This window comes from Misgurnus anguillicaudatus, chromosome 18 (genome assembly GCF_027580225.2).
Source record: "Misgurnus anguillicaudatus chromosome 18, ASM2758022v2, whole genome shotgun sequence".
NCBI classification, from domain to species: Eukaryota; Metazoa; Chordata; class Actinopteri; order Cypriniformes; family Cobitidae; genus Misgurnus; species Misgurnus anguillicaudatus.
Genome location: NC_073354.2, coordinates 30,009,457 through 30,026,862, shown reverse-complemented (window position 1 = coordinate 30,026,862; position 17,406 = coordinate 30,009,457). Strand labels below are relative to the sequence as shown.

The following is a 17,406-nucleotide window of genomic DNA, read 5'->3' as shown; positions in this document are numbered from 1 at the left end:
TGTCTTTATAGGCACTTTTAATCAGATGTCCCCTACTACAATGAATGGTCATTTAGGCCTTTATATTATATGTGAGATTCACAAATATATGCCACATAATTAAGGCATTTACTTATTTCAGACAGAAAACGAATAAAACATTGTGTAGCTGAGCTATCCATACCCCGGGTCAATTTAGGAATTATACATCAATGGAGACGCAATCGTTATTTTAGAAAAACAAAATTTGGACATTTAAACTTAATATCTATGTTTTAAATCAATCTCTCAAATGGCAAAATTTCTTGCATTTTGGACCATTTTATTAAAGGGATAGTTCACCCAAAAATGAAAATACTGTCATAATTTTCTCATCCTAATGTTGTTTTAAATCTGTATGAATTTATTTTTTCTGTTGAACACAAAAGCAGATATTTTGATAAATGATGGTAAGCACACAACTGATTGTAACCATTGACTACCATAGTAGGAAAAAACAAATAAGATGGAATACAGGTTTAGAACAACATGAGGATGAGAAAATGATGACAAAATGTACATTTTGGAAATGAAATGTTACTATTTCACCAGAAGATGGCAGTAACAGATGCTAAGAATTTTTAAACAATTTACACTAACTTTATAGAATACACTAGATAAATAAAAAGTTGTATTTATTTATATAGCATTGGCACAGGAGACAATAGGGAGATAAAAAGGGAGAAATGCACTACAAATTAAAAATGCTATCAATAATCACCCCTTAGCTTAGTTTCATATTTCTAAATTTATTTTAGGGCATTCGTGGCCAGAGCCACTTGGCCAGTCAAAGTGAACATGGTGTGTGTGTGTTTCAGTTCCAGGTAAGAGGGCCAAAGTACCTGCGTCACCGAGTGTCCTTGTCTTACAGCATTGCTGATAGCAGAGTGTTAGAAGCGGAGCCAGGCCGGGTTCCTGAGCAGCAGTGCCAGCTGTACCCATGGAGGCTTTCTCAGGGTGACAGAGGAATAGGTAGCCACCTGCTCAGAGGATTAGCCAAAACCACACACTACTCAAAATCAACCATAAATACCAACTGCTTTCCCATCACCCACTCATGCTGTATGAAAAAATCTTACAGTGTTGAGTGTTTAACTCACCCGAGAAGATTATTGCTTCCTATTTGCTCAGTTATCTCATTTATAAAGGAATTAAAATTCCTCACATTTTTCAACTTTGCTTATTCATACAATTTTATTTAAATTACAGATATTTTTGCTGTAATAGGCACATTATTACAGTCGGTTTTTTATTTATTTGCTTGCATTCTAAAGGTATTAAAGATATCAAGTGAATTAAAACTAAGCCTGAGCTTTCTGGTCAATGCAAAACATACACCGATTATGCTATGCAAATATAAGACCTTGCGTTTGTTTATCAATTTTTTTATTGAAATGAAATATGTGATGACACTTTTAGATGGGGATGAGAACGTTTGTTTGTGCTGATGGGGTAGCAGACAGATGGAGGGACAAATAGATATATATGCGAATGAAATAGACAGATGGATATTTCAAACACACACCCAGTGCGCTATAAACAGAAGTGTCCACATTTTAAAGGGACACTCTACTTTTTTGAAAATATGCTCATTTTCCAGCTCCCCTAGAGTTAAACATTTGATTTTTACCTTTTTGGAATCCATTCAGCTGATCTCCGGGTCTGGCGTTACCACTTTTAGCATAGCTTAGCACAATCCATTGAATCTGATTAGACCATTAGCATCGCGCTAAAAAATAAGAGTTTGGATATTTTTCCTATTTAAGACTTGACTCTTCACATTGTGTACCAAGACCGACAGAAAATAAAATGTTGTCATTTTCTAGGCTTATATGGTTAGGAACTATACTCTCATTCTGGCATAATAATCAAGGACTTTGCTGCTGTAACATGGTTGCAGGAGGTGCAATAATATTACGCAGCAGCCAAAAATAGTCCTCTTAGTAACTTTCAAATGGCAGGGGACTATTTTCGGGCAGTGTGTAATATCACTACGCAACTTTTAATTTTCTGTCAGAACACGTGAACTAGCTGAAACGGACAAGGAGATCAGTGAGTGGGTGATTCTCACGAAACCATTGAAACACCACGGCACTAATGATTTTAGCTTTAAAATGTGTAATATAGTAACATTAAAAAGCATCAGAATTAACACAATACTGTGTTCTACCTTGCACAATGTGTGATTTCAATACAAGAATTTATAATTGTAAATTTTATCTCATTTTCTGCTGAAATTCTCATTACCGCAATGTGTCCGGCTGTGTTTGAACATGCTTTATGTTGTAATTTAATCAAATTAACACAAAAATATTTAAAAAAATAAATAAATGGATGTTTTGCTAGACTACTTTAGATGACAGAAAAAAATATTTACTGAATACTCATGTATACTAATAATGAAGAAACATTTGAGAAAATGATGTGTCCATGCCTGATGTTCTCATCCTCCGCAACACTTTTTGAGAACAGTTTAAGCACACATACAAAATTTTAATAAAGTTTGATTTTGAGTGACCAAGCACATGGACCAGTTACTTCAAGATGGCTACCAGGTAAGATCATTTTTTACAGTTAATTTGAAATATTGTCTTGTCAGAATGCTTACACGACATTTTGATTATCATTACCGCAACAGATGCTTATTAAATGTTCATTTAATTAATAGAAGCATAATACTTTGATTTTAAATGCATGTGCAGAATCTCCAAATGATGTTCTTTCAGGTTTGTCATGTAATTTTGAAAATATGTCAGTGTTGATGTTTTCTGACTGTTGCGGTAATGAGATTTTTTTAGGACTCATTTTTTTAAATTATGTTACAAAAAGTGTTAAATGATAAGTAAAAGTTTTTAAATTAATGTTCCCATTTACTCCAGACCAGTGTTGGGGAAAGTTACTTTTAAAAGTAATGCATTACAATATTAAGTTACTCCCAAAAAAAGTAACTAATTGCATTACTTAGTTACTTTTCATGGAAAGTAATGCTTACGTTACTTTTAGTTACTTTTGCGTTACTTTTTCGTGGCTAAAGCTTGATCTCTTTCAGGCCTTGCAGGTGTTTTTATGACTGAAAAGTTCTGCATTCAGAAATTGCATATTTCATCACAAAAATGTTTAGCTCTGGCCTGCCATCTCAGTTTCTGACTCAAACTGTTTCCACACAGGCGCAGAGAGTGCATACGTTTAGTTTAATTCAGTACATATTTTTTAATCAAATTAATTAAACTAAAAAAGTAACTCAAATATTAATGTGTACATTTAAAAAGTAATGCGTTACTTTACTCGTTACTCCAGAAAAGTAATATTATTACGTAACTCAAGTTACTTGTAATGCGTTACCCCCAACACTGCTCCAGACTTTGTTTTTCAATGTCTGGTTGGGAAAAAAGTAAATTTAAGCGATTTTTAAATTTTCATGCTTGACATTTTTAAAACCAAGTTTTCGTGAGAATCACCCGAGTACATGACGGCTACAGTAGTTGCACCACGCATTTGGGAAAGCGAGGCGCTAGAGAGCACTATTAGTTTGAATGCAAAATACAATTTCACCACTAGATGGGGTAAATCCTACTTATTGTCCCTTTAAACACACACAGACACATACTGTAAAGAAGAAAAAGCTAAATCTACAGATACTTTATAATTTTATTTCAATCTGACAAAGATCAGAATGCCCAGGTAGCAGTATATTCAAGTTTTAGTTAAGGCAAGTTAATATAAATGTATCCAATCACAGGACAGTGTTAATTTTTACTCTTCAGTCCTATTGGACAGGAGACCCCGGTGCCACCCAGTCCACAGTACCCATTGGGATTCTTGCTGAGGTATTGCTGGTGATAGTCTTCTGCATAGTAGAATTCCTTGGTCATGGCTATTTCTGTGGTGATGGCTCCAAAACCCTCTTTAGTCAGCACCTGTCAAAAAAAAGGCCACTTTTGCTGAATATGGAGTGCATTTAGTGTACAGTATTTAACATGCTGAGACTGCTGTATTGTTGCAGGTAACTTAAGATTCATACATTTTAGAACATAACGTATTTATTATTTATAACAATAAAAAATAGATTAAAATGCAAGATGGATTAAACTTGCTCCTGTATAACTTGCTCAGTGGTAAAGCATTGCAATAGCAGTGCAACCGCTTGTGGGTTCAAACCCAGGGAACACACAGTATAAAATGTATATTTATACATGTGGAAGACGCTTTGATCCAATGCGACTTAGAGTGCATTACAATGTATAATTTTTTTCAACATTAAACCCGTGACTTTTTGCGCTGCTTATGCAATGCTTTACCATTGAGCTATGAAGGAGCACACGTATGCACTGCAAGTCGTTTTGGACAAAAGCGTCTGCCAAATGCATAAATGTAAATGACACTTCAGACAGAAAGTAAAAAGTTTATCATAATATTTATTTGATTCAGCCATCTGTCTATAAAACAGGGTTCCCACACCTTATTTAACTTCAAATTTAAGGACCTTTGAAGGACTTTCCAGGTCCAATACCCTCAAATTCAAGGACTAAATGTGGGGACACATTTCAAGTAAGAGCAAGGTTACATCGTGTTAAGATACATTGTTACAGTTCCCTTTTGAGGGAACTCACGCTGCGTCACTGTGGTGACACTTTGAGGACGCCTCTAGGGGTAAGTGTGTCTGAATGTGTATAACAAATTCAACCAATGATGAGGCTTAACGACAAAGACAGGGTCACGCGGGATCCAGGAAGTATATCGCTATCTGAAATATTGACAAAGACGGCATTACAGGGATGCAGGAAATATGGCAAGGGAGACGCAGCGTCTCGTTCCCTACTCAGGGAACAACAGTTGCATACGTAACCAGAGACGTTTTCATTTTTGGTATGAATCAACATTCGCATACAGAAGATATAAGCATTTAAAGTGAACAGTTTAGCACATGTGTTCAAAAAGTCTAGAATTTTCATGATATACTACACAAGGAATAATTATGGATTTTTCCAGAAAAGTTCTTGCATAATATAAATTCAAGCACGTTCAATGACTTGTATCTATGTATGTAGATTTTCAAAAACTTCTCAGGGCCTTGAATTTCCCACAGATTCACAAACTTTCAAGGATTTCAAGGAGCCGTGGGAACCCTGATAAAAGAGTAAAACTTCTTTTAAAGTTCAAGATTCTACATGTAAATCTAGACTCTAAACTTTTCAATCAAAAAGTCTCTTTTAAAAGTTATGCAGTTTTAAAGGGCATGCAAAGTCGTATTTTCATGATGTGTCCTTGTTAAATGAGCCGCAGACACATGATTTCATAACTACAGCCCACCCATCAGAGTTGTGATGTTTAACAGTCTCAGCTGTCAGCTGTTCTGTGCCAGGACTGTGCTGGATGCTTTGTGAAAGCATTCATTTAGTGAGAGAAGCAGAAATATGGGAATCTCTAAACTGAGAGGGATGGACAGATGTACACTCATGTTCCAGATGTGCAAAATAGTCCATTAGGATTGTGGAAAGGGCGGGCACTCCGATATCCGAATCAAAACACACCCCGCTAATAATCCGTGCAGCATTTACCGCCACATATGGTTTCTCTATTGATCTGAATGTGTTTGTTTATCTCTCTTTGAGTGAATACGAATTAATACATACCAATCTTTATCAATGCATGCACTTTTAATCTTTGTACAGTGCCTTGTGAATGTGTTAGCATTTAGCCTAGCCCCATTCATTCGTATGGCTCCAAACAGGGATGAATTTAGAAGCCACCAAACACTTCCATGTTTTCCTTATTTAAAGCCTGTTACATGAGTAGTTACACGAGTAAGTATGGTGGCACAAAATAAAACTTTTGTTTGGAGCCATAGGAACGAATGGGGCCAGGCAAAATGCCAACACATACACGACGCGCTGTACAAACATTAAGTGCATGCAATTGATGAATAATAGGGATTTATTAATTTATCTAAGTTAAGGTAAGAACATAGTAAAATATTAAAAAACGGTGGTGTTTACCTTTAACAGCATTTCTGCACCACGTTTAAAAATGAATTATGCAGTTTGCTCACTAAAATTGTTTTTGAACAACTTCGCATTCTTGGACCTCCCGCCCTCCATCTCTGAGTTCTTGAAAATGTATTTTTCAGGCAGGGTGATTCTATGAAGAAACCTGCCAAATTTCACATTTTGCTGACCATCTGGCAAGAGACAGTTATGCACCTGTTAGGAGCAGCTGCAGGAGACAGGAGCTTGGTACAGATATATCATTTTTCTCTCTCTCGCTGGCTTTTTATAAGTTAGAGCAAAACCCGTACATCCATCCATCAGGTGCCCTAAGGGTCCACAGGGAGTGCTGCCAGTGCCCAATAGACAAATTAATATGGGTTTGACTTGTGGGATGTGCAGAATGTGCCGGCTTTCACAGGATGACAAACTTTATATAGTGCTGAAAACTCTTCGATTTTAAAATAAAGAGCTGAAAAGACAGCTCGTGTGTCAGTTCTGGTGCATTCTTAGACACGTGCAGCTATGCCAGTCACCAGAAAAACTTCATCTCTGATCAAACAGCCTGGATTCCTGGCACAGCCGTGTGGGACAAACAACACTGCAGCATCCAAAACAACACCAGCCATGCTAGCCTTTTCCGGACACATGTCAAGAAACATTGTTTGTTAAAAACTGCATGCATGATGCATTATGTATATTTATATGATCTTGTATCTCAGTTGGTAGACCATTGCATTAGCAGCGCAAAAAGCAATGGATTTGATTTTCAGGGAACACACTTGCTTGAATGCACTCTTAAAAGCATCTGCCAAATGCATAAATGTATATCAGCATATATTCATTATATGAACATCTGTCATTCATGTTCACTCTAAACAAACAATCTTGATGTATACTGTAAATATAAATGATTAAACTGAACAATGTTTTAAACACCAGTGAAACAACCACATGACAACTCCAGGTTTCTACCATCAACCACAGCTCTCAGTGGGGAAAGTGCCAACCGGCAGCTGGCCAAACTGGCATACGATAAATGAACTGAAGCCAACATTCTGATGCCCTATGCGGGGTATGGCTTCACCCAATAAACAAACCCGCTCAAACACATGTGCAGTTTTAAACAAGAAGAGTCACCATGGACATAATGTACTGTTAGGCTAAAAGGGGGGTGGGTGTTGACCAACACACTGATAAAATAGCACATCAAAACCTATTGTGTATTGCATTAGCAGCACAAAGATCGATTCCTAGGGAACACATATTGTATAAATGTATAGGATTTACTCTTGGATTTATGATGACAGGCTCACTAAATCTACACCCCAACTTGCATACTTCTCCCACATGCTAAATGATGAACTTGGTGATATGAACTAGAGCTATAAACCGGTTGGTATGATAAACTGGTAGAAATTGGTCAACCGGTAGAGATTTTGGACTATCGTCTCTATCGAGGTTATACGTGCTCCCGTCACGTTGCTGTGTGCGAGTTCACGAAAACGTAATATTTGTATACGTATTTAAGCACCGCAGTTAGGAAATTTGCTTACCCCATTGACAGGATTTGGCAGGATTTTTTTTACTTAAATTTTGTACTTTTGGTCTAAAAACCTAGACTTATTTTCTTAGGTCGTTTTGCTCATCAAGAGAGCATTTAGATTTAAGAATTTTTAGATATTTGTACCTAAAACAAGACAAAAAAATACTAAGTAAGAACGTTTTTCAAGAAAAAATGTTCTTAGTATTTTTGTCTTGTTTTCAGTAAAAATATAAAAAATTCTTACATTAAGATGCTTTTTCTTGATTAGCAAAAACGACCCAAGAAAATAAGTCTAGTTTTTAGATCAAAAATATCAAACAAGCAAAAAAATCTGCCATTGGGGTAAGCAAAAAATCTTGCAAATTTTAAATTCAAGAAAAATTCAAGAAAAATTTGCTTACCCGATTGGCAGATTTTTTTGCTTGTTTTATGCACAAAATCACTTAAATTTGATATTTTTTGTGTAAAAACTAGACTTATTTTCTTGGGTCATTTTGCTCATTACTGAAAACAAGACAAAAATACTAAGATTTTTTTGAAAATATTTTTTGCAGTGCATATTTAAGAATTTATAATGTAGATACAATGCAAAAAATCTTGAACATTTTTCTTAAACACTAAATTCAAGAAAAATTCAAGAAAAAATTGCTTACCCGATTGGCAGATTTTTTTGCTTGTTTTATGCACAAAATCACTTAAATTTGATATTTTTTGTGTAAAAACTAGACTTATTTTCTTGGGTCATTTTGCTCATTACTGAAAACAAGACAAAAATACTAAGATTTTTTTGAAAATATTTTTTGCAGTGCATATTTAAGAATTTATAATGTAGATACAATGCAAAAAATCTTGAACATTTTTCTTAAACACTAAATTCAAGAAAAATTCAAGAAAAATTTGCTTACCCGATTGGCAGATTTTTTTGCTTGTTTTATGCACAAAATCACTTAAATTTGATATTTTTTGTGTAAAAACTAGACTTATTTTCTTGGGTCATTTTGCTCATTACTAAAAACAAGACAAAAATACTAAGATTTTTTTGAAAATATTTTTTTGCAGTGCATATTTAAGAATTTATAATGTAGATACAATGCAAAAAATCTTGAAAATTTTTCTTAAACACTAAATTCAAGAAAAATTCAAGAAAAATTTGCTTACCCGATTGGCAGATTTTTTTGCTTGTTTTATGCACAAAATCACTTAAATTTGATATTTTTTGTGTAAAAACTAGACTTATTTTCTTGGGTCATTTTGCTCATTACTGAAAACAAGACAAAAATACTAAGATTTTTTTGAAAATATTTTTTGCAGTGCATATTTAAGAATTTATAATGTAGATACAATGCAAAAAATCTTGAACATTTTTCTTAAACGCTAAATTCAAGAAAAATTCAAGAAAAATTTGCTTACCCGATTGGCAGATTTTTTTGCTTGTTTTATGCACAAAATCACTTAAATTTGATATTTTTTGTGTAAAAACTAGACTTATTTTCTTGGGTCATTTTGCTCATTACTGAAAACAAGACAAAAATACTAAGATTTTTTTGAAAATATTTTTTTGCAGTGCATATTTAAGAATTTATAATGTAGATACAATGCAAAAAATGATTTTCAAGAAAAAAAATCTTAGTATTTTTGTCTTGTTTTCAGTAAAAATATCTAAAAATTCTTAAATTAAGATGCTTTTTCTTGATGAGAAAAACGACCCAAGAAAATAGGTCTAGTTTCTAGACCAAAAATATCAAATTTAAATGATTTTGTGCATAAAACAAGCAACATAAATCTGCCAAAGGGGTAAGCAAATTTTTCTTGAATGTGGTCTTTAAGAAAAATGTTCAAGATTGTTTTGCTTACCTCATTGGCAGATTTTTTCCCTTGTTTTATGCACAAAATCACTTAAATTTGATATTTTTGGTCTAAAACCTAGACTTCTTTTCTTGGGTCATTGTGCTCATCAAGAAAAAGCATCTTAATTTAAGAATTTTTAGAAATCACGGTACATTCACACAGGCGCAAGCATTAACGCTTCCCATTCACTTTCAATGAGTGACGTCATGCATTGCCGAACTGAATTGTGGATCCGTCGGCGCCATGTCACTGCCGTTGCTCGCGGCAGAAGTTGAACATTTCTCAACTTTTGAACTAGCAACAGGTGCGTCAGCCAATCAGATCGCCTTATGCAAATAACCTAGGCAGAGCCAGTCAATTACGTTTATGGAAGACCGGAGCATGTGTTGCGGCCACTGTGATTGGCTGTTGGCTACGCTTCAGAAAAGCCTTCCGTCAAGCAATAACGCTTTCGCCCCGTGTGAATGTACTGTAAGAACATTTTTTCTTGAAAATATTTTTTTTGCAGTGTAGGATGAAATGTTTTTTCCCCGTTTTGATTGTTTGTTATTGTTTGTTTGAAAACAGAGGGTCTGTTCTTTCATTTGATATATTTGTATGTTTATATATTTTTAGAAGGCATTTTGTGATACTTTTGTGAAAATCACAAAAAATGCTGACGGGCAACTTTTCAAAAAATGGCTGGCAGGGAATAAGTTAATTTAAAACACACCAATCCTACTTTCACATATATACTGTAGAATAGATATGCGAGTTGGGATGCTGCATAAGATCTATTAACCAACCTTGTATTAACCAATCTGTAGAAAATTTACAGAACACTATGTGAAAAAAACATTCAAATAAGCTTGTATAATTATTTAATACCTTGAAAACAATTTAGGAGCCAAGGAATGCAATTTCCAGTTCTTTAATATAAAACTTCTGGGAGGCAGAAAAAAGAATTAGTGATACATCAATTCTCTGTATATACGGTTTCATTCTCTGAGGATAAATCCTTGTTTATGAATCAAACACAAAACTAATCACAGGTATCTCACAAATCCTAGGAACTAGAAAGTCTTTTGGTGTTAATGGAAGGATGTATCTACTTCAATCAAAGGACAAAGAGAAGCAGCTCATCAGCTCAGACAAACACTGGACACATGAGGTCGTCTTTTTACTCGGAGTTTCTATCTTTTATTCATTCACTTATTCAATCAGATTTTCATTATGCCACACGCCACCCGTGGTCAGGGGTCACTTTGCCTCCAGGGACCCTGCGGTTCACCCCACCCATGAGTGATGCTCAAATCACGCTGCTTGAAAAAGGGGGTCGCTAGACTACAGGGACCCAGAGTCCCCTAAAACAAAGAGGCTAGACAAACACGATCTGCGCGTCATCTCCAGACAAACGCGCAGGGCCAGATTTGAATGACCCTGTGCGCAGCTTGTGCAGAATGAAGAGAAGTTATACAAAGACCTTTAGCTTGACTCTGTGATGGATGATGTCAGCGCTGACCACATGTGCCACTGACACATGAGTTTGTTGACTGAGAGAAATCATATTTAAAACTGTTACAATGATCGCTATTTTGGTTCTACAAAAAAACTATAGAAAATTATGACAAAGCAGATGTAAAATTGACACTTTTTCTAATATGTTTGCTCTGTCACAATGTATTTCAATAATTATTGCAATCTTTCCTCGTGAAATACTGATATAATCAATTAATTTCCGTATAATCTGATAAAATATTCAGTATAAAATAAAAATATTACAATGTTTAATCAACTGACAGCCCTTATTTTAGAACTTAAGCAGCCATCATTATCAGTGGCGGCCGATGACTTATTTTTTCGAGGGTGCTCGATGCGCAGTCCATCACAACATGTATGTAGCCGGTCATGTGTGTGGTTCGTAATTTCAAAATATGTGTTCTGCGCGTCGAGTGAACCTGTGTGCATCACGTGTTATGTCAAAATAAGTGCATGTTGCAGACGCGTCTAAAGGGTTTATGATAAAAGAGACGCTCGCGTTTGCCAGATACTCGCATAATCTCATGTGTAATCAGAGTTTACTGTTAAGGGAGTGTCTTGCGTGTATTTTTTGAACGTGAGCGTCTCTTTTATCATAATCGGTTTTGACGCGTGTGCAGCAGGCACTTATTTTGACGAAACACGTGATGCACATGGTTAGAACCTAACCACGTCAGACGTCCAGGCAGATTGACGTGCTAGAACGACGTCATTGCCATAGAAATGGTGCAGATAATCCAGAAAAAGGCAGAATCCTACAGGACGCACAGATCGGATCTGAACAGTTGTCATACACAATATTGACAGCGAGTCTGTCAAATCGGATTTGGACTGACAGTGTGAACAAGCTCTATGTTCCCCTTACGGAAGTCGCACCACTAGGCGCCCATGTTTGCAAAGCCTCTGCGCAGTTATTTCAGTCATGCAATACTAAATACTGTACTTCAATGGGGAAAGAGAGATTTCTTTTAAATCATGTGATAAAATCAGAATTAAACAACAGATTTCTGACCAACAATTAAACTTGACATCAATTGTCCCATAACTTTTGTTTAATGTCGTTTTAGGTACTACACTGCAAAAATGACTTTACAAATATCTAAAAAGTCTTGATCAAGATGCATTTTCTTGATGAGCAAAATGACCTAAGAAAATAAGTCTAATTTTTAGACAAAAAAATATAAAATTTAAGTTAACAAGCAAACAAATCTGACAATGGGGTAAGCAAAAACAACAAGAAATTTCCCTTTATTTATTATGACTCAACTTGTATACTTAAATGTTCTGATTTCTTTGTATAAATTCAATATTTGGCTTGATGGCTACATCTGGTGGAAATTTTGTGTCAATAGCCCACTTAGAAATCCCCTTACTGATAAAAATGCTGATGTGTCAAATACTTATTTTCCCTGCTGTAAGTAAAAACCTTTTTTTAAACTTAATTTAAAAAAATTCAAGAACATTTTTCTTAATCCACTGGCAGATTTTTGTGTGCTTGTTTTAAGCACAAATTCACTTAAATTGTATATTTTTGTCAATTTTGCTCATCAAGAAAATACATCTTGATTTAAGAAATCTTTGATATACTGAAAGTCATTTTTGCAGTGTACACACATTGTGCACAGATTGGCAAGCCCCTACCCCAGAGGGTCATCAGTCTTTATCATTTGATGATTGGTTCTTTTAATTGGAAGGCGGGACTTCTGTCACCAGAGCGGCCATATTGAGCACTCCATTGTACACTATTCCTAGTAATAGGAGTGTTTAATCTTGTTAAATCCAACATCTTTGGGACAACACCTATGGTGTGACTCTGAAACATGCAGTGCTGCTGAGCTGTTGAGTGACAAGTTCCTGTGTTTTGTTTGCATGCAGCTAAATGCATAAAAATCAGACTAATTAATTTGCATGTCAGACAGAGCATTCATTTGAAATGCAAATACCTGCATGTCCTGGATATGCAAAAGAAGAAAAAATGTGAGAGGCAGCGATAAGGAACCTAATTTTTTTTGGGGGGTGAAGCAATTTCAAGCTGTAGGGGTAACTGTAAAATAGAGGGCAGGAAGAAAAAATACACTGGATGTCATAAAGCCAGGATTGAATTAAGAAGATGATTATTATAGGTAGAGTAGAAACTGGTGGGATACGCACACATATGCAAAATAAACCCTTTAATACCTCAAATATTGACTTTTGATTCAGCACATGAGACAGAAGAGACGCAAATACTACAATGGTAAAAGAAACATTTGCTGTACAGACACAACATTGACTTATCGACTTACAGCAAAAGATAAAAATATAATAAAACTAGCAAAACATAACAAGATCACTTCGGTGTTTGCAGTTGGCAGATGCTTTTATTCAAAACAACTTGCAGTGCATTCAAGCTATACTTTATCAGTATGTGTGTTCCCTGCGGATCAAAGTCAAGACCTAATGCAATGCATTATCGATGGAGCTACTCTACAGGAACAAAAGATATTAAGTTATTAAAGATATCAATTATAAAGTACATGCTTCTTGCTATCTAGCATTCCTGACTTATACATGCATTCTATAGTTAAAAGCAGTTTGCATGGAAATATCTTAAGACACATAAACTTGTTTAATAAAAAATGTTTTTGTGATTGTGCTCTGTTTGCCCTTGAGAGTAGGGTCTATGACTTCAAGAACATTTCTATTGGCACTGATGTTGGCATAGAGAAGGGTGGCATCATTGACGTCCTGGCAGCTCTTTGCTTCTGTCCATAATGATGTTTAGGGCTATCTGCATTCCGGTGCCAAAAATCTGTTCTATAGCATTTGCTGAGGTCTCATGTGGATATCATCACGGAAAATGAAACCTGGATTGTCCGCAGATGATAGAGCGTGCAGAGGAGGAAATGGGACGGGGGATCAGTGGTCAGATGGTGAAAACAGAAAGCAAATGCATAAAGCCGATATACCATCTGATCTGGAAACAGTAGTTCTGTCATGAATGGATCTGGACATAAATTTGGCAGATTACTTTTTTGGTTTTTTTGGAGAATGTTTAATTATGCTTTAGATGTCACAGTTGTAAATAATCTTCTTTTATCCCTTCATAAGAAACAATGTGTCAAACTGTGCTATGAAATACAACACAATTTTTGTGTATATGTAGGATGCTTTGGCAATATTGTATGTAAAACAACCATGCCAAGTCCTTTTTGAAATTAAAGAGAACAGATGAGACTAGTAAAAATGAAAACAGATGAGACGAGACAAAACGGGAGGAAAACAGATGAGATAACAGTATAATTTATAATATATTGATATAAGAAGAAGAAAAAAGAAAACTGATGAGACGGGAAGAAAACCAATAAGACAAGAAGATTAGAAATGAAAAAATAAAATGATGAGAATCGAGAAGAGAACAGATGAGGCAAGAAGAGCAGAAATACAAACAGGATGAGAAAAGAACAGATGCAATGAGAAGAGATGAGACAATAAAAGCATAAATGAGAAGAGCAGAAATGAGAACAGCTTAGATGAGAAAAGAACAGATGAGATGAGAAAAGCAGAAATGAGAACAGATGAGATGAGCAGAAATGAGAAAAAAAAATGAGATGAGAAAAGAACAGATGAGATGAGAAGAGAACAGAACAGATGAGACGAGAAGAGAACAGATGAGATGAGAAAAGCACAAATGAGAACAGATAAGATGTGAACAGAACAGATGAGATGAGCAGAAATAAGAAAAGATGAGATGAGAAGAGAACAGATGAGATGAGAAGAAATTAGAACAAATGAGACAAAAAAGAACAGATGAGATGAAAACAGATGAGACGAGAGGAGAACAGATGAGATGAGAACAGATAAGACAAAAAGAGAAAAGATAAGATGAGATGAGAAGAGCAGAAATGAGAACATATGAGATGAGAACAGACAAGACGAGAAGAGAACAGATGAGATGAGAAGAAATGAGAACAGATGAGACAAGAAAAGAACAGATGAGATGAGATGAGAAGAGAACAGATGAGATGAGAAGAAATGAGAAGAAATGAGACAAGAAAAGAACAGATGAGATCAGATGAGACGAGAGGAGAACAGACGAGATGAGAACAGATAAGACAAAAAGAGAAAAGAACAGATGAGATGAGATGAGCAGAAATTAGAAAAAATGAGATGAGAAGAGAACAGGTGAGATGAGAAGAAATGAGAACAAATGAGACAAGAAAAGAACAGATGAGATGAGAGGAGAACAGACGAGATGAGAACAGATAAGACAAAAAGAGAAAAGAACAGATGAGATGAAAAGAGCAGAAATGAGAACAGATGAGATGAGAACAGATAAGATGAGAAGAGAACAGATGAAAAGAACAGATGAGACAAGAAAAGAACAGATGAAATGAGAAGAAAACAGATGAGATGAGAAGAAAACAGATGAGATGAGATGAGATGAGAAGAGAACAGATGAGATGAGAAGAGAACAGATGAGACGAGAACAGATAAGATGAGATGAGCAGAAATAAAAACAGGTGAGAAGAGAAGAGCAGAAATGAGAACAGATGAGATGAGAAGAGAACAGATGAGAAGAGAAGAGCAGAAATGAGAACAGATGAGACAAGAAGAGAACAGATGAGATGAGAAGAAAACAGATGAGACGAGATAAGAACAGATGAGACAAGAAGAGAACAGATGAGACAAGAAGAGAATAGATGAGACGAGAAGAGAAGAGAACAGATGAGACGAGAAGAGAACAGATGAGATGAAAAGAACAGAAATGAGAACAGATGAGATGAGAAGAGAACAGATTAGATGAGAAGAAATGAAAACAGATGAGACAAGAAAAGAACAGATGAGATGAGAACAGGTAAGATGATATGAGATGAGCAGAAATAAAAACAGATGAGGAGAGAAGAAAACAGATTAGACGAGAAGATAACAGATGAGACGAGAAGATAACAGATGAGACGAGAAGAAAACAGATGAGATGAGAAGAGAACAGATGAGACAAGAAGATAACAGTTGAGACGAGACAAGAAGAAAACAGATGAGACAAGAAGAGAACAGATGAGATGAAAAGAAGAGAAATGAGAACAGATGAGACGAAAAGAAAACAGATTAGATGAAAAGAACAGAAATGAGAACAGATGAGACGAGAAGAGATGAAAGAGCAGAAATGAGAACAAAGGAGACGAGAAGAGAAAAGATGAGAAGAGAAGAAATGAGAACAGATGAGACTAGAAGAGCAGCAATAAGAACAGATTGAACAAAAAGAGAAGAGAAGAGAAGAGAAGAGAAGAGAAGAGAAGAGAAGAGAAGAGAAGAAAAGAGAAGAGAAGAGAAGAGAAGAGAAGAGAAGAGAAGAGAAGAGAAGAGAAGAGAAGAGAAGAGAAGAGAAGAGAAGAGAAGAGAAGAGAAGAGAAGAGAAGAGAGTTAAAAAGGCAGAAATGAGAAAAGATGAGACTAGAAGAGCAGCAATAAGAACAGATGAGATAAAAAGAGAACAGATGAGATAAAAAAGGAGAAATGAGAACAGATGAGACGAGACGAGAATAGAACAGAAGAGAAGAGAACAGATGAGATAAAAAATCAGAAATAAAAAAACAGATGAGACAAGAAGAGAACAGATAAGATGAGAAGAGAACAGATGAGATGAGAACAGCAGAAATGAAAACAAATGAGATGAGTAGAAATGACAACAGATGAGATGAAAAGAGAACAGATTAGACAAGTAGATAAGAAATAAAACAGTAAGTAGAAATAAAACCAGGTGAACTAAGAAAAAAATGAAAATGTGTAAATAGAAGATAAGAGAACAGATTACAAAGGAAATGAAGAGAGATGAGAATGAGATGAGAACAGATGCAATGAGAAGACAAACAATGACAATTTTAACAGAAGAGATGAGAATGGTTAGAAAGGGAAGGAAGAGAAAGGGCAGGGCTGAGGAAGAGCAGAGAAAGCAGCGATGTGAGAAAGACGGGAAGAAGGAAGTGAGATCTGCACGGAGCAAAGAAAAGTTCAGTTTGTTACTAAAGCAATTTGAAGACAGATTTGGCCGGCAGATGGTTGGCAGTGCCGTGTTTGTTAAACCAACTGGTCGGGTACATTAGGATGTCGGGGAGCAGCATGCATTGAGTCTCCATTTAGAACAACCACACATGGGGGAAGGGAAGAGGGGCTGCCGGCCTGGCAAGCTGGTCAGGAAATAACGGAGAGATGGAGGAGCAGCCGGGGAAAAGCTAATTAACCCACGCATGGCCTGAAGTAACACATACACACACCGCCGCTCTATAATGAGACTGAGTGCCACTCAGGTATATTTGACACCTCACACAGATGGAACGGTCTAGAAAAATGCTCGTCCAATCACTTTGGTCGCCTTGTGTACTGGATTTATTCTTATTGGCCAACTGAAGTCTATTCTTGCATTTATTTTCTCTCCCAGTCTGTTCTAGTGGTTGTCAATAACAACAGTATTTCTAGCATGGACCCCTGGATGCCAAAATATGGAGACATCAT

The 17,406-nt window shown here is 35.8% G+C and overlaps 1 protein-coding gene across 3 annotated transcripts in view; it reads right to left on the bottom strand.

The window, feature by feature from the left end:
• Nucleotides 1–3,648: 3,648 nt before the first annotated feature.
• Nucleotides 3,649–17,406, bottom strand: part of msraa (methionine sulfoxide reductase Aa) — a 93,257-nt gene continuing 79,499 nt past the window's right edge. For all 3 annotated transcript variants that reach the window (XM_055185581.2, XM_073856278.1, XM_055185582.2), the window contains one exon: nucleotides 3,649–3,935. In XM_055185581.2, the coding sequence (XP_055041556.1) occupies nucleotides 3,765–3,935 (171 nt within the window). In that variant the 3' untranslated portion in view covers nucleotides 3,649–3,764. The remainder of the gene's footprint in view (nucleotides 3,936–17,406) is intronic.